The 23,984-nt window shown below is 38.1% G+C and overlaps 1 protein-coding gene and 2 long non-coding RNA genes across 6 annotated transcripts in view; 1 reads left to right on the top strand and 2 right to left on the bottom strand.

Annotated features, from left to right (window-relative positions):
- Positions 1-3,541: 3,541 nt before the first annotated feature.
- The window catches only part of LOC149650684 (uncharacterized), a 163,471-nt gene continuing 143,028 nt past the window's right edge, over positions 3,542-23,984 (bottom strand). For all 3 annotated transcript variants that reach the window (XM_089847281.1, XM_089847282.1, XM_089847283.1), the window contains 7 exons: positions 13,465-13,635; positions 13,126-13,377; positions 10,890-10,913; positions 8,378-8,514; positions 7,926-8,163; positions 6,789-6,914; positions 3,542-6,723 (listed from right to left, as the gene is read on the bottom strand). In XM_089847281.1, coding sequence (XP_089703407.1) covers positions 5,888-6,723; positions 6,789-6,914; positions 7,926-8,163; positions 8,378-8,514; positions 10,890-10,913; positions 13,126-13,377; positions 13,465-13,635 — 1,784 coding nt within the window. In that variant the 3' untranslated portion in view covers positions 3,542-5,887. The remainder of the gene's footprint in view (positions 6,724-6,788; positions 6,915-7,925; positions 8,164-8,377; positions 8,515-10,889; positions 10,914-13,125; positions 13,378-13,464; positions 13,636-23,984) is intronic.
- Positions 17,300-18,384, bottom strand: LOC149650691 (uncharacterized). The gene is made up of 4 exons (XR_016370853.1): positions 18,152-18,384; positions 17,979-18,048; positions 17,862-17,923; positions 17,300-17,791 (listed from the first exon to the last, which is right to left on the bottom strand). It is a non-coding gene; the product is annotated as an uncharacterized LOC149650691 (long non-coding RNA).
- Positions 18,999-22,873, top strand: LOC149650690 (uncharacterized). 2 transcript variants are annotated; one of them, XR_016370852.1, is made up of 3 exons: positions 18,999-20,341; positions 20,405-20,492; positions 20,560-22,873. It is a non-coding gene; the product is annotated as an uncharacterized LOC149650690 (long non-coding RNA). The 2 variants fall into 2 exon arrangements; XR_016370851.1 differs by having other exon boundaries at positions 18,999-20,476; positions 20,560-20,634; positions 20,715-22,873.

The following is a 23,984-nucleotide window of genomic DNA, read 5'->3' as shown; positions in this document are numbered from 1 at the left end:
TAGCTAATTTTATTAAAACCTGATCTTTATTTAAAACTATTCCCACAGGTAGAACCCACAAATAAAATCTCTAGTCGAAATTGGACAAGGGTTAACTTAGGCTTAGGGCAAACGTCCACGTGTCTTAAAACTATCTCTGCGGGACTTGATTTTCGAAAAACTGTCGCTTTATCTCTAAATTAATAATAGCCCCTAAACTACTTTTAGGAAAACCTTCGATTTATCTTAAAACTATTCCCACAGACAGTATCCGTAAAATATCTAGAGTTTAATAAGACACAGTTTAATTTAGGCTTAGGGTCCTCGTGTTTTAAAATTCTCTCGGCGGGACCCGATTTCCGAAAAATCTGTCGCGTTATCTCAAAATTAATTACGTACCCCCTTTAATAGATTATAATAATAGCCCCTAAAAACTAATTTTAGGAAAACCTTCCATTTATTTATTTTAAAACTATTCCCACAGACAGTATCCGTAAATAACTAGAATTTAAATGTGACAAGGCTTAATTAGGCTTAGGGTAACGGTCCTCGTGTTCGGTGGGACTTGATTTCCGAAAATCTGTCGCGATCTCTCTAAATTAATAACGTACCCCGTTTAATATCTTTAAATAATAGCACCTAAACCATTTATTAAGGGATTCTCTCTTGTCCAAGATCTCGTTGTAAAATTTTATTTTTGGTACTTGATTTTTAATAAATAAATAAAATTCACTAACATTTAACACTGCCTAATTAATTTAAATACTTGAAATAAAATAAATAATTTAAGGGGAGCTAGATGAGTTTGGATTATTGTAAAGTTAGGCTTACGGACTGTTAAAGCACCACGAGGCTAAGCAATGGCCGCCGTTGAAGAACTTCCAATTCAGCTTGCGTCCTCAGCAAAAACGATCAGTGAAATGGCGGGGCTATCAAGAATCTTCCTCAAAAGCTGGGATCACGATCAGCTGAACTGGAAAGGTTTTTCCAAGCGACCCTCCTCGACGTTTTCCAGGCAACGAATGAGCCGTCTGACCTAGACGTTTACCAGGCAACGAATGAGCGGTCTGACCTCGGCGGCTTCCAGGAACGAATGAGCCGTCTGAACTTTGCCTGTAACCAAATACATTTCCAACGTCGGGGGGCGCTAAAAGCACCTATGCGCGGACTCGGGTGCGCCATACCCCGGGCACGAAATCCAAATAGCTGAACACTGCTAGGCCTATATGAATGAACGCTAGGCCTAAATGAATGAACGCTAGGCCTAACTGAATGGACAATCATTACCTATTACCATTAACATCTGTCGTGACGTCACAAGTCAATTACCTCGGTGACGTCATAGGTCACGTGATCTGACGTCATAGGTCACGTGATCTGACGTCATAGGCCACCTGATCCGACGTCATAGGTCACGTGATCTGACGTCATAGGCCACGTGATCTGACTTCATAGGCCACGTGATCTGACGTCATAGGTCACGTGATCTGACGTCATAGGCCACCTGATCCGACGTCATAGGTCACGTGATCTGACGTCATAGGCCACGTGATCTGACATCATAGGCCACGTGATCTGACGTCATAGGTCACGTGATCTGACGTCATAGGTCACGTGATTTGACGTCATAGGCTACCTGATCCGACGTCAGAGGCCACGTGATCTGACGTCATAGGCCACGTGATCTGACGTCATAGGTCACGTGATCTGACGTCATAGGCCAAGTGATCTGACGTCATAGGTCACGTGATCTGCCATCATAGGCCACGTGATCTGACGTCATATGTCACGTGATCTGCCATCATAGGCCACGTGATCTGACGTCATAGGTCACGTGATCTGCCATCATAGGCCACGTGATCTGACGTCATAGGTCACGTGACCGGGTATGATTAATCCGTTCACTACCACACACATAAACAAACACACTGTTATGTAACCAGCACTAGTTAAAGCATTAGTTTGTGCCGTTTTGCGTGGCTGCTACGTCACGCTTCAGTCCAATGCACTTCGAATAAGATCATTCATTATAACTTTGATACTGTATTCAAAATATTCATTGGATAAAGCCAGTTATTCTGACTGTTCATTAAGAGTGTGTCATTGGTCTCACGTCATCATACTCGACTCACGGCTCTACCATGTTGAGCAAGCACTTTAATCATACTCTAATTCAGAGGGTATGAATCAAGTTTCTATACCTTAGCCACTAACTATAATTAGTAAGCTTACAAGTAAAAATAAATTTCGATCAGGCAGACTTATAAATATTAATGCAATATTTTATTTCGAAATATGTTCCATTTGATACAATCGGATTTAATAAAAATTAATAATTAAAATACTTTTCAAAAATGTGTAATCATTCATTATAACTTTGTTTTAAGTCATTTATTCTGTTTATTATTCGACTCGCCTCTTCTGTTATATTGGGAAAGCACTTTAAAATAGTTGAACTAGCTGCACACCCGGTGTTTCCGTCGGTGTTTGCTCTCCTACTCAATCGTACTTCAGATGGGCATGGCACCGTGGGGTGAACTCTATAACCCACATACCTCGTCTTGACGTTGGACAAAAATCCACAAGCGCTCCTTGGCAAATAGTTAATTGATAAAAGAGTAATGATGATGGAATTGCGTATGTGATTCGGTTTAGTAACCTTTTTCCAAATGTCCTGATGTTGGGAAGAATCATGTAACAGTGACCCCGCTTTGTGGTACACTTTTCTCGAAAAAAAGTATACATACTTGTGCTTATATTCAGAGGATACCAATCAAGATTCTATAACTATAATTAGTAAGCTTAAAAATTTTAATGATTTTATAAAATATTATTTTATAAATATTAATGCACGTTTGTATTTTGAAAAACATTCCATTGATACATTAGATTTAATTAAACGGATTAATAATGAATGTGTTTTAGGCTTTAGGGATTAAGATTTGGTTTAATTATAGGATATTTATTTTCAAATGTAAGGAATATGTTTAAATTTGGAAAGGGGGTGAAAGTACTAAATTTATGATTTTGACATAGCTAATTAATTTGAAAGTTTTTAATTATTTTTAGATATAATAGATTGTAGCACACCTCTCATTAGTTTCTTTACATTTGGACCATTAGATCTAAAGATATTGTGGATTGAATACTGAATTGACAGCACGCGCAAAGCTAGGTCTCTATATGTAACCTGGGTTTGCGCGTGCTGACAACAGTTGTTGTAACACTGGCGTACATACCGTCGTTCAAGATAGGGAGTTGCCTATCCTATAGCGTGAGAACAATCAAAGGGGGTAAAACTTTGCCTCCCATCTCGCTTTTCGGCGCCTGCGCTCTGAGCGTTTTGTGTCCAGAGAGTGCGCAGAGACGGCTTTTTGTCAACCGTCTTGTATGTCCCGTCACTGAGGGTTGAGGCTAATTGAACCCACGACAGATAAATTACTTTCTTACCTGTAAAGCACCTTTCCGGCAACCTGAAAATAAAACAATTTTTAATTTCAATTTAGCAAATTTCTTATCCAACGCGAAAAAGCCCACAAAGCGCAAAAAACACAACAATTCGGCTTCTACAAAAATGAATTCTAGTTCATTTTGTTTTATTCCAAAAAAGTTTCCAGGCCTTTATGGAACATTAAAAACAATTTGTCATTTTTCAACTTGATTTTCTTTTTTTAGTTTTGCACTGAATCACCTTGAATGTATGTATATATATATATATAATTTGTTACGTCAGATTGACGCGTACTAACAATGTTCTTTTTGTTTTTATTACCCTAATTTTATTTATTTTTTTAATATAATAATAATAATGAACAAAATTAAACTGGTTTTAAAGAAATCTATATGACTGAAGCCGATTTTAGTCACTAATTAATAAATTATATAGAAGTGAACGTAAAATACTAATTAAAAAAGAAAGAAAGAGGAAAATAATTAAATTGTAACATGATGGTTCGGATGGTGAGCTCTAAAATGATCTCATCGTGTCCCGATGAGTATATTACATAAGGTTTTCGTTTTATCTTTTAAATGAGGAGTGAGGTTAGGGGTTCTTGTTTTAATTTTTCATATTTCGCGTTGGAGTTATGGGTAAAACTAGTTGGATGTTTAAAGATGTCGGGCCCAACTGTGATATGTTAAGGCCATATAAATTTAGCCCCGAATCCGTGCAACTAGACCTAATTTTTATTTGGTAAAGGCCACCGTTAAATAAAATATTTAAATGAAAATAAAAACACTCAAAAAAGGTTACCCCGCTTTGAAAGCTGTGGACCTGTTTTTTTTATTATTTTTTTGTTTGTTTTTTAAATATATATTTAACATTATTATTGTCCGTATTTTGTAAACATTTTTTTTTTAAGATTTTTCGTTAACGCTGAAGTGGCATTAATAATTTTGTATTAATTTATTTTTTTGGAAGTTCATTCGTAAGATGGTGTCAGCACCTTTTCATTTTTGGTTTATTTATCTATACGAATTTACTCATAGAATCGCGAACTTAAAATGATAATATTGATCAACTAGGTTCCATTCTAGTTCGATTTGATTTATTTTTATTTGTTATTTATTTATTTATTTATTTATTGGAGGGAAACTAGGTCTATCTCATGTTTTTCGTCTTAAGAAATATTAGAAAAGAAATTATACGTAAAAAAGAATATTTATATAGAACCAAAATCAAAATTAATTATTAAAAGCCGTATCGCGCTTATTTTTTTATTAATTTTTAATTTAATTTATAATTTTTTTACCCTATGTCTACGAAGAAACAAGTTTATTTATATATATATTTTCTTTTTAATTCTGAACCCTATTTTTTTTTTAAATATTTTTGGACTTTTTTTTCGTTTAAGAAAGAAAGTAACGTTTGTTTGTTTGTTTGTTAAACAGTTGGTGGCGCACCAGTGAATAAACACCATTCAAAATTTGTAGCATCGCTAGTGTATGTATGTTTTTGTCCCAACAATGAATTTATTTCTTATTCGATTTTCTTTTTAAAAATTCTTTGCCTTTTTTTTTAATTTTTTTATATTTTTTTTGAGCAAATATTTTTTTTTGACATGAAAAATAAACTAAAAAAATTTAATCGTTCGATTATATATTAAACTTAATGAACTCGAAAAGCTGCGCGGTGTAGAAATTTGATCGCCCGACTTATATTTAGGTAATGGTGAAGGTAAGAATGTAATTTTTATAGCGAAGGATTGTAGTTTTCGTGTTTTGACGCGGATAACTTGGAAGAATTATTTTATACGTGAAAAAGAGACAACTTGATTGTAAAATCTAAACGGTAGAAACAACCAGTCTTATTATTTATTTAAATCCGTTCAATGGCGGATTTAATTTGTTTCGGTTTATTTATTTATTGGTTCGCGTCGACCATCTCGTTAAAATAGTATCCGCGCCTTTTATTGATGTTGATGAAGAATAATTGAATAGAAAAGAAGAAAAAGTCGAGAAATGGCGCTGATGTACTACGATCGAAGAAGTAGCCAATGACGAGTGACGTCGTACCGACCGAGGGAGCGGAATTACGTATGGAATATCGCGGAAGGACTGACAAGGTCCGCTAAAGAATCTTGAATGATATGCCACGCGTACGGGTTTCGAGAGACATAAAAACGAGGAAACGAAAGTTAAATCGAAAGAAATGATAAAATTTTACATAAATAAAGAACCTGACGCTAGAATCTTCCGGGGCGCGAGAGCCTCGTCGGAAAGAAACCGGATATAACTTTTTCATTAACCGTGACATTTTTTATTTTGTTATATAGAAGACTTGATTTCAAATTCGAGTTTCTGTTTTGTTATATATATTTATTTATATATGTATATATATATAGAGATTCTTTGTTAAATTTATTTACGACGTTTATATTTGTTAACCGTTCTATAATATCGGATACTTTCAACGATGCACTATAACGTCGGGCGCGGAGCGCGTCGATTCGAAACTGCGAGCGCGAGAACCCGGATTACCGCTACCCTGAGAGGCTAGTCCCGTATTCGAAGGATTCATTTCGATGACCGCTTCGGCCCTAAACCTCTGAGGCAACGAAGGCACTGCGTCTTCTTCTTCCTCCTCTTCCTCTTCCGGTAAAGAGTCCGGCGGGTGAGGAATCAGGGGGTTACCGTGGGGACACAACGTTACCCCTTCCTCCTCCTTGGCCCGGTTCCTCAGGTGTTGCGGCGGAGGGGGCGGAGGCGGTGGGAGGGGTGGGGATTGGCTACCGCTATCCTGGCTATCCCTACGATCGTAGAAGTAATGATACGAGGGGGTCGTCGAAGACTTGGCGTCCGAAATAGTATTCACCATCGGCTGCATGCGGTTCATCGAAGGGGGCCCGCCGTTCGGGTGTTTGCGGAAGACGGCCATGTCCATGTCCGGAACGTAGCACCCGCCGTCTTCGTCATCCTCGTCGGATAAGAAGTGTCCGTGACGCGTCGACGACCCCGCGCTACCGGGTGGAGGAATTTTGCGACGGGCGCAGATTTCCGCCGCCTGGGCCGCTAACGCGGCTTCCAGACCGCGATCCAGACTGGTGACGCTGCGGTCGAGACCGATGTCGACCGACGCTTCTTTCGAACGACGGTTCTTCATCTCCCGTTCGCGGTCGCGCCGTTCCTTGATCTTCGAGTAACAGGATATGGTGATGGAGGCACACATTCCGAACACCAAGGCGAAGAAGACGATGAGAATGATAATCATGTGCTCCGACGTCAAAACGACGCCCGCTTTCGAAGCTGAAACCACCAAAAACATCGTCAAAACTCCGTATCATCAACCCGCGGCACCGCGCTTAACTTACTTGAGGTACATATGGCAGCGTCTTCGTCGTACCTGTACTTGCAGTTGAATTGCTCGTTGCACCTTAAACTCTTTTCGATACACGAACCGTCTTCGCAATTGAACTCGGTAGCGGGATTGCACTCGGCTGCGAAAGATAAATTCCACGTGAACCATCTCACCACCCGTGAACGATTTTTTAAAAGTTAATAGTAGGGGCGGACATTAACGCGGCTAGAGCTAAGCCATCATTACCTAAATTAGTACCTAGAGAGGAACAACGTGGAACGCGTCACACTATGTAATTAAAGGCTACGAAAGGTTAGAACAAGTTCCGGGTGAAGAGCGTTGCCAACTCAAAAAGCCTCCTCCTTCCTAATTAAGAAAAGTGTCGCTAGAATTACTCTTCTTCCGAGCCGCCTTCTCTTTCCATCTTTAGCAAATTAAATCCTTAACGCGTATACGGCAGGCTTAAGGCGCGCGAATTCGCGATATCCCTTCTGGCTTTCGGATATTTAAGGTGTCAAAACGTTCGCGTTGCGTTAATGTACAGTCCGCGAAACTCGCCTATTACCCTACACCGACGAAAAGGAAGTTATACGTCACGAGTGGAAGATGGAATTAGAGACTTATTATTATTATGACTCGAAATTTCTACTGTAAAATACAAGCGAGATCGTTTTCTAGAAAAGGAACTCTTCTTAGTAAATCCCCTTTTTAAACCAGAGAGAGAGCGAGAGAGAGTCAAGAAAGCCTCGGTGAAGTTGAAAACCGGGGATAGAATTAGTAACCTGTCATCTCTTCTTGGTGAACGCAATATGCGACGCCGGCCCGTTTTCCGAATTAGATACGCGGACAAGATTTTAATTAAACGCTCGCCCGGAAAAGGGAACGGGATGAAGACTTCAAGAAGTAAAAGCCGTTCCACGAAAAGAACAAAAAGAGTTACTGGACCATTAATAACTTCATCAGGACAGACGCTCAATGTGACTCGAGTCCGGGCCAAGAATTATACTATACGTAATTTTAAGGTTATATATAAAAAAGCTTTTATATTATTTATAAAACATTTTCTTGGGCCGTATTTTGGAGTTAATAAGGTATCTGGGCTGGCGTTATGTCCTTGCGGTACTCTTAATGGTCTTTGATAGTAACTTACGAGATTCTCTTAAGGCCGTGTACACGAGTTCGAAGCGACTTTTAAGCGGGTCTTCGTCGGGCATGACGAAGAAGTGAATGTGTAGAATGTTCCCCGTAGACTTTTGAGGCTCAGTCCCCGTACCGCAGAATTTGGCTAGTTGGTTTTCTAACATTAAAGCGCCTTCGTAGATGTCAATATAGTTGACTTCGCAGTTGTTCGGAACTCCTAGCTTGTATTCCGGAAAATGCAAGTATATCTGCGAGAGAGACAACAACAAAAATGTATCAACTCTAATTAGAAATCAAGCCGGTTCCCTTTTCATATTAAAACTCGTTTCCTTCAAAGCCTTTTCGCCAAGGCCGTCGGTGACATCTGGCATCTGACATAACAAACTCTCTGGGAACTTTTAGAAGGTTGAATAACGCGTAAATCATTAACTACACGCGACACGAAAGTCAAAATATCCTTACTTTATAACCCTCTTCAACTTGTACAACCCAAGTACAGTCGATGGCCGTTTTCCACTTTGTGGAGTAATTGGTCACTCTAGTATCAATATCGGTATTACTTATGACGCCCGCGTAACCACCGCGGTGAAATTTACATTCTACAAATGATTAAAAAAATAAAGAGAAAAATTTTAGGTTATTTTTTAGGCTTAATTCCGCGAAGGAGAGCTTTGTGACATAACTCGTCACTTTAGCAGTTGCGCCACAAAATACCCAATGGGAACCAGGCCGACTTTATTCGCTAATACCACTTTCCAGTCTTTATTCTAGGCCTAACTCCTCCGTCGCACCCCCCCACCCCCCATTTCTCTATAACCTTATCGTTTTCCTTGCCCCGAGGACGTAAGGAGTCAAGCCTAGCGTATTCTAATGCCAGGAAAAAAAGGTTATATAAGCTTTTTTTTTCTCTGAAAGAATGGGGCCAATTTTCGATTATGGCCGCCGTCTATAAAAATAAAAAGGAGAACCGATCTCATTCGGATCGAATTTCACACACCTGCTGAACCCCATTTCAATCCTGCACCACCCTTAACCACCCTCTCCCCCCTTCTAACAATTTAGTAAGGGCAAAAAGGAATCGTAACCATGGACCTCTCGTGACAACAGGGACTAGAAAAGAGAAGTTGTTCAAGTTAAAAATGAAAGTTTCACGAATGTGTCCTTAACATTATGACGATTCTAGTCCCTTAATATCCTACGTATTGGAATGGTTGGACTTAAACGCGTAGAGAGAACGCGCCAGGGTTAGGTTTAGCAGTCTTCCTCCTTACCATAGCGTAAAGGTTCTTTACGGACACAGGGAGGTGTGAGGAAACTCTGTTTTATGGCTATGGGTTTTCCTTAAAAGGGTAGGTCTACACGTTGGTTTTCAAAAATCAATTTCTATCGAGTTTGGTTCCCCCGCAATACTCTCTCTACTTTAGTTTTTCTTTATATTCTATAATCTTATTCCGAGTCGAAAGTCGAAGATCGAAGTAAGAAATTTTCGATATGGGTTGACTTCATTTTCAATTCTAGCGAAAGGATGGCGTTTTTCTCACTTGTTTTATTTGCGAGTCTTTTATAATGGACGTTGGACGTGCACGACATTCTTAAAGGGAGAGTCTAGACAAAAATTAATTAGTTTAATTTAAAGGGAATGCGCGGATCAGATTGATGGAGTCACAATTCGTTTTCAGTCGTAAATTTCCCATTATTTACTTTATAGGAAAGGAGCGTGTTAAATATCAAAGCACTTTGAACACTATGTTTTAGCTAAAACTATCTCCGTCAACATGAAACTTAACTTAGAAGTCTGCCTTATAGGTTAAACTGTTGAGAATTCAAATGCCTAAAACCCTGATCCTTAACTCTCATAGCCTATTGAAGGATTAAACTCTCCAAACTACTCTGACGTTTTCGAGTATCATTCAAATCTTCCTCTGTTGAAAGGGGAAATCGTCTGAGCTTCAAAAGCCCAAACGCTCCTAAATTCAAGATGTTGTAGAGTTAAGCTCTACGCTACTAGTTCTATGAAATAAGCAATTAATTCCATCAGTATTCATCCGAGACCCTTCATCCCATTAAAAGATTATGTAAAGACAGCTGACTTCGTGAATAATGAATAATAAATATAATTTTCTCAAAAAAACTATATAGGTAATAAACGGAAACCCACTTTTTCTGTACAATGGCGTTACCCAAAAGGGTTGAAACGTTTCTGGACGCCATTTTCCAAGATGGCGACTGATTATAAAAACGCTCTTACTGAGTAGAGAAATTTCCCAGATAAACTTATAGTTTCAGCTGAGTTTGTGTATACCGGTTTAGTCTCCGCTTTGACCATAGTCAGTCAGGACTTAAACTTTAGAAAAGTATCGAACAGTTTGTGAGCAATGTTTATTCCAGGAAAACAACACGCGCCTTTGAGTAAAGTAAGTCAAAGAAGAGCTTTAAGTAAACCAAGTGGACAACCCGCTGACAAAACACGGGGTCTCTTACGGTGGTGCAGCAAAATCGACGCGGTGATAAGTGTAGTAGAAAGGAAGGCAAGTACCAGGGTGTCTTTAACCCAGAAAACGATTGAGAAATAAATGATTATCGAACCGGGGCGCCTTGGAAACCCGAGGAAAATTTGTCCAGGGTGCGCGAATAGCGAGCGAAAAAGGGTGGCGATGGAAGTTTGGCGTCGAACGATTAGATTGTCGAAGAACGATGAACGCGGCAGCGGAGGTGACGGTGAGAAGGAAGAAAGATGGGACAAAACTGAAATCGGGGTAAGAGTTAATGGCGCATGACCGAGCTCTACTCTCAAAAACAAGTCCCAGAGTAAAAATTACAGCGTGGCTTATACGGATAGTGTCTCTGTGACGCTGTCTGAACACGCGAGGATTCAAATTTAACTTGAACGCGAATTTATCACAAATTTACTCTACGTGAAACCCCAAAGAATGAATTTGCATTTTAATAGCGCGGAAGAAATGTTTGAGCTTACCTTCGGATGGAGGTCGAGATGTATCTGAAAGATAAAAGAACATAAAAATTAAAATTTGGTAAATATTGAATTTGGTTTAAAAAATATAAGTATGAAAGAAATGGTTCAACTGTATATCAGATATAAATAAAAATGTCTAATTCTGTTGCCATTATCATCTCTGGTTAGTCATAATAATAGTCTAAACCGATTTATGTTTAAAAATCTGAAGCATATAGACAAAAATTTAATAAATGCCTCCTAAAATCACAATTTGGTTTGGTTAGAATATCAAGGCTACCCGAAACCGAATCGATAAATATTATCACGAGTTCATTACTCGAAGTAAAACCATTTTAACAGAGCTATGAATTCACAGCACCCAGAAATTACTCCGAGTGTTTTACTTCGACTAATGTACTTCTGATAACACTTCATACACTATAAGTATATACAAAAATTATCCCCAATAAAGGTCCGATCATTATTCCACAGTATCGCGGAAGAGATAGCTATAGCCAAAGAGCCGGCTCGTAAAAATGACTCTCATTTGAAAACCAAAAAGACGTATCTCTCCTTTATTGAGAACTATATAGCTACGTAGTTTTAGAAGTAAATTTAAAACTATTTCCCCGCGCCTATAGTCAATTATCAGGACACTGCGCCGGCCAAAGTGGGATGGAAAGTTTTGGAAAAATAAATTTTTAGTAACTCGTTAAAAGGGCCGGGAAAGAAGGATATGGCCAAGCTTAGTTAGTTCCCTTTGCCATTAAAGTCTCGTTCGTTTCGGACTTAATTAAAGGGGAGAAGTTTCAACTAATTTGTACTGCAAACATTCGATTCATCGATGGTGCGATGGTGAAATTAAGGGAACGCTTTCGCCAATCAACTTCGTTTTCAACTATAAGTTAATTCAAAGAAGAAATAAAACGATTGATTTGAAGCGGTACAAATTCCAATTTAATAAGCTTAATCTTATACTGTCGTTTGTTGTTATATATCCCACGGTTTGTCATTAAATAAGGATTAAAATATAATTGGGCATCTTTCGAGAGTGGATATTTACTATGTTAATGTCGAATGAAATTTAGCGCTGTATTTGATAAAAATTGAGCACGTGATAAAGAGTGTGTCACCGCGTAACGCGATTGGTCGGAGGTGGAAATATCAAACTATTTGAATTTTAAAATCAAGTTTTTTCCTGGATGTTTCACTATTCTTATAATCAGAAGTCCATTAAATTAGCCTAGGAAGTAACCAAAAGCGGGGTTTGGGACTCCCCTCTCTTGTGTAGCAATACTGAAGAAGGGCGACACATTCGCCACCTCGCGATAATGTTTCTCAGATCTCCGGTTTAGGTGCGACTCGTGCGCCAAAATTTGCCCTATCGAGAGAGAAAAAACTATTGGCCGAAAACGCCCCCTTCCACTGTAAAACGAGCCCGCTTAAAAATAGGAGAAGAGATGGGGGTGTGAATTTTGGAACAGTCAAGGTCATTCAGTTTTTTATGACTCTTCATAAACCTTTTGAAAAAAACTATTTAAAGGGAGGGTGAAGTAGAAAATCAAGTGTTTTTTTTTGATCGATTCCCCTACTATTTACAAGACCAGTCTGCATAGTCAAACATTCAGGAAATACTAGCTCCGAATGATTTTAAAATTCAAATTAGGTTCTGATTTACAAGATAATTTTAAATAACTACGTCCGACCAATCGCGTAACCCCCTGCCTTTTTATAATTAGTAGAAGAATCGATTAAAAAACCACTCGATTTTCTACTTCACCCTCCCTTTAACAACCGTGGCCGTTCCTTTATTTAATTTTTTATAAAGCAAACAATCTACCCTTTAGGGATGCAGCGTTCATAGGCTGAAGAAGTCACGCCCCGCTCACGTCAAGAAAGGCTTTCTAGAGAGGAGCTCGAGATTTCTAACTGTGATAGGAAAGGGGGGAAAATTTAACCCCCTATCCATGGAAGTAGAAGGAGTTTTTATCCCAGCAGAGACGTACGCTATACCAGCCCTTGTAATTGTTCACTTCCTAGGCTAATTTAATGGACTTCTGTTATAATTAGTAGAAAAATCGATCCTACACCCTCCCTTTGCAAGTGTTCCTGGTATTACAATAAGTTTAGAAGATATGTTTCATAAGTATGACGCTTCATATACTTCGAAATGTTAGAGACTTATTGAGAGCTAGTTCGAGAACGACGGAAGCGAGAATTGAACTGGAAGATACGAACTTATGGTAATACTTACCGAGTTTCAGGTACGAATAGACTCCCCTGAAGCCTGTATACTCAATACTGTCGTCTGAGGAGAATTTGAGCCAGAGGTGCCTGTCCGTTGAGGTAACCTCGTTCGGGAACTTATCCCCGCAAAATTTGAAAAGCAGCTCCGAGTAGCCGTGTTGACCGTTGCGAATCTCCAGCCTGTCGTATTCGCAAGTCGGCGAGTCTTCCAAGTGAAATTTGTCCAGAAAATCAACGCGAACCACGTGATTTGCTGGGGCTGCGAATGATCAAAATTTATATATTTAGTTTTTGAGAAACCAATAGTTTTGCCAGTGCATGTGCGAAATTGAAAACTTAAATTTACCAGTAATGGTCAGAATGCACTCTGTGTTATTGGGATAAATTCCCGGATAGTTTGGCGAATAAAATTCTTTCTTTGTAGGATTGCCGACGCTAAAATTGTGGCAGGTTCTGGTAATATCTACGTCCCCGTTGTCTCCATTAATTCCGTGGTTTTTCGTAACGGGATATCCAACTGAAAAGAAAGAAAATTTAAATTAATCGTAAACTTCTTCAGCAATAAATAGCTCAACTATCTAATATCCTAAGGGTTAGAAGAACTTATATATACTCTAGCGCGAATTCTTTCTCAATAAAACACGAACCGAGTAATCTAATTTATTTCTGGAGTATACGAAGCAACTTTTAGTTCTAGTACACTTTGTTTACCATAAATTCTTTGAATATTGAGAAAAGTTAAACGACACTTTATTCTATCCAATGTTGTTCGGGGGAATCTCTCGAATATTTTTCCCCGAGTACGTAACTAAAACAAGGCTTAAGGAGAAAGAGGTTTTGCCAGGGCCGAAACAGAAGGAGAACAAAAAAAATCTAATAAACCGTTGCGGAAGCCGGAATGAAGGTATATTAAAGCTATTCCCTTGTCGAGACTTTCGTGGCAGAAACGACTGGTAAAACAACGGTCCACGAAGAGAGAAACGTCGTTGGTTAGAGTAACATTCACCGCGGCTTATCTGAAATTTACATTTAGACGAACGTGCTCGGATTCTTCAGGCTTCCGCGACAATTTCGACAAACGAACGCTGTATATACCAGCAGTCTCTGATTTGTCGCCTAAATTGAACAGCTAGGAAAGAACGCCCGCAATGATTATAATGCACCGCCAAAGTTGATGTGGATTTATGCATAATGCTAAACATCATACGCGAGAAAGTATAGAGTTACGAATAGCGGAGATACCATTACCCTGTATGCTTGCTTCATAATACCCTTATAACCTTACTGAATGTGGTAAAAATATAGAGAGACAAGCAACGCCATAAAAAACAAGATTTTAACAGTCAAATTTTCAAATTTCAGAGTGGTCAATAAATTGGCTCTTCAGATTACGTATTTCCCCATAATTGGTTACACTACCTTTTATATTTTCATCAAAATATTCACCCATCAGAAAGTTATGTCTAATACATTTCTAATCAATTGCTAACTACGCTCCAGACAATTGAAGCTTTCAACTATTTCAACAACAGATCTGCCTCGGAGCAATCGCAATCTTGAAGTATCTCTAAGAAACACTTAGTTCGTCTGTTGACGCAGTTCCTTTGTGCATCCTTTCCGCCCGCCTCTAAACATAGAAACCACTTGATTTCGGTTCACGAAACCCAGCCATCTTCCGTACAGATCACGAGACAGTACCGGAAAACCGCGCTCGCCGGTCTCTGGTGTACACTTAAGAGAATAATACCTCTTGACAGTATCAACAACGTATAGCCCACCATGGGTACGAACTTGGAGAGTGTAGGAATTGGTCGTATTTCAATATCTGTTGATCTACAGGGTATATAGTAATGATTGCAATCGAGGTCCCCATATATTTGAATAAAGCATTGAGCCTTACTCAATTCTAGTTGCCACGACCACCCTTATTCCAGACGGAGTTTGGTAATTGCGAATCACTGAGGTTGGTGATGACCCTCCCGAATATAAATTGGGATTATAGCTTTCGATATATTTTTTCTCGCCCGCGGCAAGATACCTGTCTTAATTCCAATTTCAATAAGAAAAACAATGCGTGGGAAGGCTTTTAGAAAAGTTCAGAAAAATTATTTGGTTCGAGTTTAAGAGTCCCTAAAAAACTCGGTTCTTTCAGCGTTGAGACAATACTAAAGGTTCCAGACCAATGACAGTACCATGGTGGGGAAACTCAAGAATTGTACGTTTCTTTGGATGAATTCAGTGGTCCATTACTTTCCCCACTCCGTATAAACAATCAACCATATTCCGCTCAAAGGGACAAGGGTTAACGCGTGAAAGACATTTGACCATCAACAATTCTCACCCCCATGCCTCAACAGAAAGGGATAAAAATGGAGTACATATCCGGGCGCAGTCGGCCCTTTTTACTATTTCACCCCATTACAATTCTTTTCAGAGAAATTTCTAGCGCGTTTTTCGGTTTTGCCCCCAAAACTGAAATGCGTAGGCCTATACGAGACAGTCCGGAACAAGAGGTCCGTCATTTGCCCGGAATTGAGTACGAAATTTTGAAGTTGGTCGAATTGCCTTATGAGTAATCGGACCGCGTCGTAAAGTGGTGGACTGGTATGTACCACGCGCTCTCCGTTGTCTCGCGTTGCAATGATATGTAAGACGAATTGCAATGAGTATCAGACCCCTCTTATCAGTTCTGAATCGTGGAACATGGGTGAAGGGTGCCTGCCGCTGAGGATAAATGGCGGTATCGAGTGGCGGAGGTTGTAAGGCGCCATCTTTTGGTAGCCTGAGTGAAGGAGTAAAGTCGAATCAGTATTATGCAAAGGCGGTGGACCGTATTTTATTGTTATGTCCCTTGGGTTTTTTTGGGAGCTCCGAGAGCTACAGTAACAATACGCGATTTGGTTGTCGGGACGATCGAGAGTACTCACTTTAACTCTCGGATTCCCATTCCCCTCTCTCTCTCTTTCTACTCGCATTTTATTATTATTATTTTTCGTTCCTCATCCTTCCTTTTTTTAAAAAATTGGATTTTTCTTCCCCTTTTTCTCAGCCCCGCTTTCAGAGAAACCAGATTGCCCAAGTAGTTACGCATTATTTTCGCTCGGGTTCTCCTCTGGTTCAGCTCCGCACAATTCCCGAGTTCTCTATCACTAGATAGGGTGCAATATGTTTCTCAATATCACTCTACAAAGCCTTGTTTCCCCCATTATGGTAAAATAATAGGTTTTTGGTATTACGCATTGGTAGACGTTTTAAGGAAAAATACTGTCTAGTAATTTTGGCTTTGGGGAAATACCCTTTTATCGATTCGTTAAATGGTAATTTACGTTCACTCCATTTTCTATCTATTCTTGATATAATTGCGCCTCAATGTTCATTAATTAACACAATTGCGTTTGTAATTTCATAGTCTAGACAATATTTAAGTTTGAAAGCAATTTGATATCAAAAATTTCGGTAAAACGAAATTCAAGTCACACAATGTTACGTTACCTAACCTTATCCTTTAAATAAAAACTAAATTAAACTTCTTTAAGTAATGGACTTCTATCGATGTATGTACAAACGTATCTAGTCTCGATCAAGAGCAGTTTGCGATCTAAACAAAGCTAAGGAGGATTAATGTTTAACCTTATAGAAATAAATAAAGCCCTCGCAAAGAAAGTAAAGACAAAAATTTAGTCTCAGAATTTTTTAATTTAAATTTTTACTGAAGATAATGGTATGGATATTGTTTAATGATTTTGTATCGCATTAGCCTTTGCGTTCAGTAAGCTTTCACGGTAAAATTTTCCACGTAATTATAATGGGATAAGCCTGCGTATGACGCGTGATATAGCTCAATCAATTTTACAAGAGATTCGTTCGAAAATTTCCCGTAAGCTTACAATTACTTTAATGGGTCCGTCTAGTTGATGGGGCGACGTTAAAAAAGGTGTTGCGTGTATGATGTTAAAATAGCGGAAAAAGGATTAATAAATTTATTTTTAGCTAACGATTAATTATGGCAATTGATTAAAAATGTATTTTAAAATGTCTGCTAATTTATTTAAGCGAATATTGTTACACACTATTTTTACAACGGCAATTTAAGAGCCTTAATATTTAATGGAATATGTACGCAATACTCTATAGATGCTCAAAAACACCCTGAATTTGAAAGTGAATAGCCCCCTCCCGAATTGAATCTGCATTTAAGTTTTATTTACCTTATTTTGATTCTCACTTCACTTTTGAAGTTTAAAATTGATTCCGTGATTTACCATATCTCTTGTCGGCGCTAAACAACTAAACAATGGTACTCGATAAATATTGTAAAATGTAAACAGTTTGGAGATTGCTTGTAAATATAAAATGAAACCCTTTGATTTCCCGCCTAGTTTGGTTCAAAGGAATGAATACCAGGCATCTTACAACAAAAGACTCTGAGTTTCCATGGTAACGCGGATAATACCAAGTTTGGGATGCTCGTTGGCTTGGATACATCGCGTGGACAAATCAAACGCATTTATCCATCGAGAGGAAATCGCAAAAGGTTAGTAAAGGCAGAAGGGGATAAGAGAAGAAGGGTGACACTCTGTATCCTCTTAATACTTGAGTTATGTAACATGATTCTTCCCAAGCTCGTGCACCTTTTTGTTTGCTCTCCCGCTCATCAAACTTCCGATGGGTAACTATCGCACCGTAGGGTGAATTCTATAACCGTTTGGTATTTACTAAATCCTCAGCAATCAACCCACAAACCTTGATTGTCTTAACGTGGGACAAAAATCCATTTTTCTGTAGCACATTGAACGCGGTAGAGGCTTGAATATTTACAAAACATTAACTGTTGGTAATTTATAGTAAGTTTAAATATACCTCCTAAATCATAAAACAACTGAAAATAATTCCAAGACTTTCCGCAGCGTCTTTCACAATGGAACAAACTCTTCAAATAGGAGCAGTATCTAATTAATGATAGGCCTATTTCATCCTTCAAAACGGAGGCGAAATATTACGTTAGTTTGTGGAAAACTTTCGCTATTACTTACTAAAAGTTCTACTGTTATTCCGAATTCAGTGATAAATTTTTGGAACGAATCTTTTCTAGAAACACGTAATGTTCGTTGTAATAAAGCGAGCTTATTAGGGAGTGCTCTCCGAAAAGCTATCATAACTAGGACCGTATATCATACTTAAATAAATTAGAGAGACGCGACGGCAGAAGTTCTTGAAACAAACCTCGGAGAAGATATCGTTAACCTCTAAGATTCTTGCCTTGTCTTCGTTTATCCTTCGTAATGTTTGCTATGGTCAGAAAAAAACTACTTCCACGGAAAAGCTTTTGGAGAGAGATTAACGTCCACATTCCAAGGAAAAGAACTTAAAACCGAGCTAGATAAAAAAATTCTTCCCTTTCCCCAAATACGGGCAAAGTTATCTTTGCTACATAATTCGTGTCAAAAAAGCTCACTCCGTAGAAGTACGAAGAAGGATTGTTAAAGCGAGGGAGTAGTTACTCTTCTAGTAAAGTTATAGATACTATAATTCATAATTCGTAGATAAAATTTCAAGTATCTAACCTCTCGAGGGATAAGATACGGAACTGGAAGCAAAATTCCTTAATTAGTCTTCGTCTTGAAGAGTGGAATTTATTCCGAGGGAAAAAGCTCCGTCTCTAAAAAAAAGAGTGTTCCTGTTGGAACAACGAAGGATTTTCTCGCTTCACTTATCCTTCCACGTGCGTATCTACACGCGCCTTTTTCTATACTCGACATTAAATGGTGAGGCGCGTGATAGTTCGTTAAGCCTTTGAACGCGGTGTCGAGAGAATGTTGAAGATACATTCTTTTGAAGAGCTATTTTTCACTCGGAACGCGTTAAGAAAGGTTTCCTCCCCTTCGAGAAGAGAAGGGATAAAACGACGCCAGCGACACTGAGTGTTGATTAATGGTCCTATTCATTTGTTTTTTGGTACATCACCACCGAGACTGCAGCGATCTTTCCCACTTTTTTCTCTTATTTTTCTATACAGTATAAACCCTTCATCTCAGTTTCGTAGCTGAGTCGACGTTCTTCGCAATTATAACCCGGAATCCTTTTTAGAAGTTAGGGAAAATGATTAGATTATTCTCGCAATTTGGCTATTTCGGGGGGTGGGTTGGGGGGAGGAGACTCTTAACTTATCTCTTAATTTGCCTAAGTGATGGCGATGAATTATTTCATCGAAAAGCCCTAAAGCCAAATTTCTTTTACCATTATTTCCAATTTAATTAAACATAAGTCCGCGTGCCGCCGTAAATAAAACTTTTTCGACGCTTAAAGGACTTTGTTCGTCGCCTGTGGCTCTTCGTGCCAACGTGTCGTAAGTTGAAATTTCGCCAGAATTAACTTTGTTTACAGTTAAGCCTAATTTGAAAATGACAATTGTAAAACGCCTACGAACGATTTTCTCGAGCCTAAAATTGACAGATCATAGATCTAGAGCGAGAGGTTTTTCGTACATGTTTTTTGGTCAGTAGTAGGACGTTGATATAAATTAATCCTAACCTAAAACAACAAGAAGAGTTTTATACTATTTGATAAGACGAACACTGTTGGCTATGAGGAAACCGAAATGGAGTAAGTAAGTACACTTAGCCGACATATATAACCAGAATGACTATACAAGAAGCTTGGTAACGCGGATGGGGGCTTAGCGGGAAAGGATCCACGGGCTTTCTGGATTAAAACCAATAGCTCTTTTCCTCTCTGGTTGGCGGTTCCGTGAAAGTCGGGTTGACAAAGTAATAAGGCTTCTTGGCTCTTGTTTGCCGACACGGTGAGAGAGAGAAAATATCTCATCAGCCTCTGGCAACCCGCTAAATTTCGATTAGAGTTAAGGCAAAACCTAGGCTTAACGAGAGGAAGGGGCTCCGAGCCATAACTGCTGCACGGTGGAGAGAAACGGAGGTCGAATTTGGAGTGCCCTCTCCCCCGCGTTAAGTCCCTCTTCTCGAACACGCCGATTTGACGAGCCGCACTCATTAGAAGACATCTATTGGTAACAAATTCAAAGGAAAAGGGAAAACCAACGGACCCAGGGATATTTAACTTAGACAAAAGGATTCCCAAACTAATATTAAAGGCTTATCGCCCAGAAATTAGCCGCCAGCTTCTTAAATATTAAAATATCCCTCTTTTTCTGACAATTTTCTCCTAAACTCGCTGAATTCTTATCCGTATAAAGTTTAATATCAAAGGTTAGTAACTTTGTTTAAACCACTTAGAATCTAAAGTTTATTAAATTAAAGATGGTTCACCAGAGAGTGCAATGAGTTAATAAGATATGTTCCAAAAGTTTGTCACTGGTTACTGAGAGGTTCTCATGAAATGACGTAGGTATAGATTATCGTAAGTTACGAATCATTGCAAGTATGACCATACTTATTTAACTTATCTTATAAACTTATGGTTATAGTGTTAACAAAAATTCGAGGAATTGAATTGCATTGCGAAACAAATATTTTCTTTTCAAGAAATTCAATTCGAATATGTATGTAGAATTATCTTGATATTCCATAAAGAAAATTAGCAATTTAAATTTACATAAATTTCCATGCGCAACTAACACAGAAAAAAATGAATTAATAAAAAATGGTTCATTAAATCTGGAAATTCCATATAAGAAAGTCAAATAATGCGCTGAGAAAATAGTACACATTTTTTAACGCCTGTAATTGTAAAAAAGATCCCATCTTTCCATGAAAAAATAATACACATTTTTTTAACGCCTGTAATTGTAAAAAAGATCCCATCTTTCCATGAAAAAATAATACACATTTTCTAACGCCTGTAATTGTAAAAAAGATCCCATCTTTCCATGAAAAAATAATACACATTTTCTAACGCCTGTAATTGTAAAAAAGATCCCATCTTTCCATGAAAAAATAATACACATTTTCTAACGCCTGTAATTGTAAAAAAGATCCCATCTTTCCATGAAAAAATAAATTTTTAATTTATCATTCATAATATATGAAAATATTATAGATATGGTTAGATTAAACAACCAAGAATCATCCCAGGACGCGCGTGCTAGTGTTCTACTCTATCTAGTCTCTAGAAATTTCTCTGGGTAGATATTCAAAATCGTTTCGAAATACTCTAAGAGTACTCTCCAGAGAATCTTCGCCGTTGAAAATCAATATAACGGAGGTAAACTACCAAAGTTACCGCAAGAACTCGATTCCACGGCTACCTACCCACTAAAAAAACACCAAAAAAAAACCTTTTTTTACGCTTTATCATGAAGAAAAGAAAAAAGGGAAAAGGGAAAACTAGCGGGATAATTTTTTTATTTTAGAATTACACAAGGGGAAAAGAGAATGGTAAAGACAAAGAATAGAAGTAGGGAAAACCATTGCGTGGGGGCGTATGGGAATAACTCACGCTGATAGCTTCGATCCCACTACCGAAAGAAAAAAAAAAGAATTTTCCAACCAGAAGAGGAACGCTTCTCTGCTAAAATAAAGGCTCTTTCACATAAAAGTAAATTTTTCATTAGAAACTTCACTCATAAAATGCTAGTGTCCGATCACTGTAGCTTATAGGTACGGAATAAACTTTTGAAACTAAGCTTAAACACACTGAATGATTAACTTCTTGAGGCGAATGTCAAATGTCAAGTGTGCCCTTATCGTAAGATGTTCGTTTTTGAAATGTCATCTCGTGCATAATTTAATCGGGCATTAATGAACAATGCATTGACAATTTTGACTGCTATATAAAGCTAGACTCATATACTTCTAAAGATAAAGTAACTAACTTCTAATTTAACTCCCGTATCATGGTTTTTCAACTGTCAAAGTCTCAACCAATGAATGTGATATTTACTTTGAATTAAGTAACATTTAATATCGCGTTTTTATTAAATTAAACTTAATTTTATAATAAATGATCTATGAAGTACATTCTTCAGTTTTGATATTAGTAGCGAATTAGGCCGAGTTACGAATTGTGAAGAGGCCTTATAGTAAGAAACAAAGAAAAAGAAAGGAGTTTGGAACGTAGAAAAATCTTCCGGTGAAAGAAAATCATTGAGACTAGCCAGTCAGTGATGCACCGAGCTAGCTCTATCTAGCCAATACAGGAAGCCCTGCCTGTTACAGGCTTAACTTGACTAAGAATCGGTCAGTTGGCATCGCGTGCCCCCGTCCCTCCCCCCAAAAAAAGCTCGCTATAACGAAAAAGAAAGTTCGATATAATTCTTTTCTTCTTTATAGGCTAAAGTGAAATCTGAAAAGGGCTTCTTGACGAATACGACGGACAAGGGGAAATAAATATTTCGGACGCCTTGCACTCCCCCCTTTCCGCCTAACCGGACCCCGCATGGGTCGGAATTTGATTGAGATGTTTCCAAATTGTACAAGTTGGACGTATATATTATTCTACTTTTTATTTCGGTTAAAAGATAGCGTAAACGCTTAAGAAATGTTTAAATATTTGAAATTAAAAATAATATGATAAAAAATGTAGAGTTAAACCAACCTTCGTTATCGAATTTTAAAATTTTCAATATACACCGGTGTGCTGCAGGTAAAGAGTTTTACAGGGGCTCGTAGGAAATACATTAGATTTGTAACCCCTATATGTCGGCTTCCTATAAATTTCATATTTATTTTAAATATTGTGGCTCAAAACCCTAAAGATGATACTTTTCCAAATTTTATTTGGTTTTTGGAAAGAAAACGAAATTTCTACCGAAAATTTACTTAAAGGGAGGGTGAAATGGAAAATCAATTGACTTTTTTATCTATTCTTCTACTAAGACTAATCTGAATAGTGAAACATAAAAGAAATGCCTCCGAATGATTTGAAAATTCAAATTAGTTGAAATTTTATAGATAATTTGAAATTAGCACCGATCAATCTTGTATCACCATACCTTCTTCAAATTATCTATGAAATCTGAAACTAATTTGAATTTTAAAAATCATTCCGTGGTTTTTCCTGGATGTTTCACTATGTAGATTGGTCTTATAATTTGATGAAGAATCGATAAAAAATAATTTGATTTTCCTTTTCATCTTCCCTTTAAGAAAAAAACATGCAATATCCTAGACGTTTTGAATTTTAATAAAGTTTAAATTTCACTTTAAGTTATTTGAAGATGCAAATTTAAAAGCACATGTGAGTTTTCTCTCGCAATACTGAAACATATATACCTCTAGACATTTTTGTACAGATTTTACGCTCAATGTCTTAAACTCTGTAGGTTAATATCAATTTTAAAATTAAGATAGTACACCTAAACTCGTATTTAAAAATCTAAAATATCATTTTAAGGAAAGATAAGGAGAGTTTCGAGTACCAGAGTAGTTCACCCACTATTACCACAACCTCCAAAAGAAGTAGAGTAGTCGTTCCTCAACGCCCGTTTTTCGGTTTGGGGGGGGGGGGAAGGACGGTGGTACAATTGGAGAAAAAAAAAGAGAAATATAAGAAAAAGACGTTGCTCATGGTTTTATCTCTCATCCCCTTATGTAATATCGTTTGCTCTTAAAAAGAACGAGCCTCTTCGGGGTATAGAGAAGGCTCTTTGATATTAGCAGAAGTGGTATGATACTAGAAGTATTGAGCTAACCAAATTCTTCACTCGGCATTAGTGAAAAGACTTGATAAAACACAAACGGTTGGCCCTCTAGTGGCGGTTTCAGAATTTTTCCCTCCAAAACGTGAGACGCTCGCGGTGGTAGACGGCCGAACTAGATTCAAGGAGCCGGGTCCGTTGTTCTGCGGCTTTAGGTTGAGGGGAAGGGGGTAGGAAATGTTTTTGGAACTCGACCAATTTTTCTCTCTCTAGTTTTAGCGCGTGGGAAGCGGCATAAAATCCTCAAATTTGTT

Source organism: Phalangium opilio, unplaced genomic scaffold, assembly GCF_054372755.1.
Source record: "Phalangium opilio isolate 3A_F unplaced genomic scaffold, DU_Popi_V2 ptg000082l_1, whole genome shotgun sequence".
Lineage (NCBI taxonomy): Eukaryota > Metazoa > Arthropoda > Arachnida > Opiliones > Phalangiidae > Phalangium > Phalangium opilio.
The sequence above is the reverse complement of the archived record's forward strand: the minus strand, read 5'-3'. Positions and strand labels throughout refer to the sequence as shown.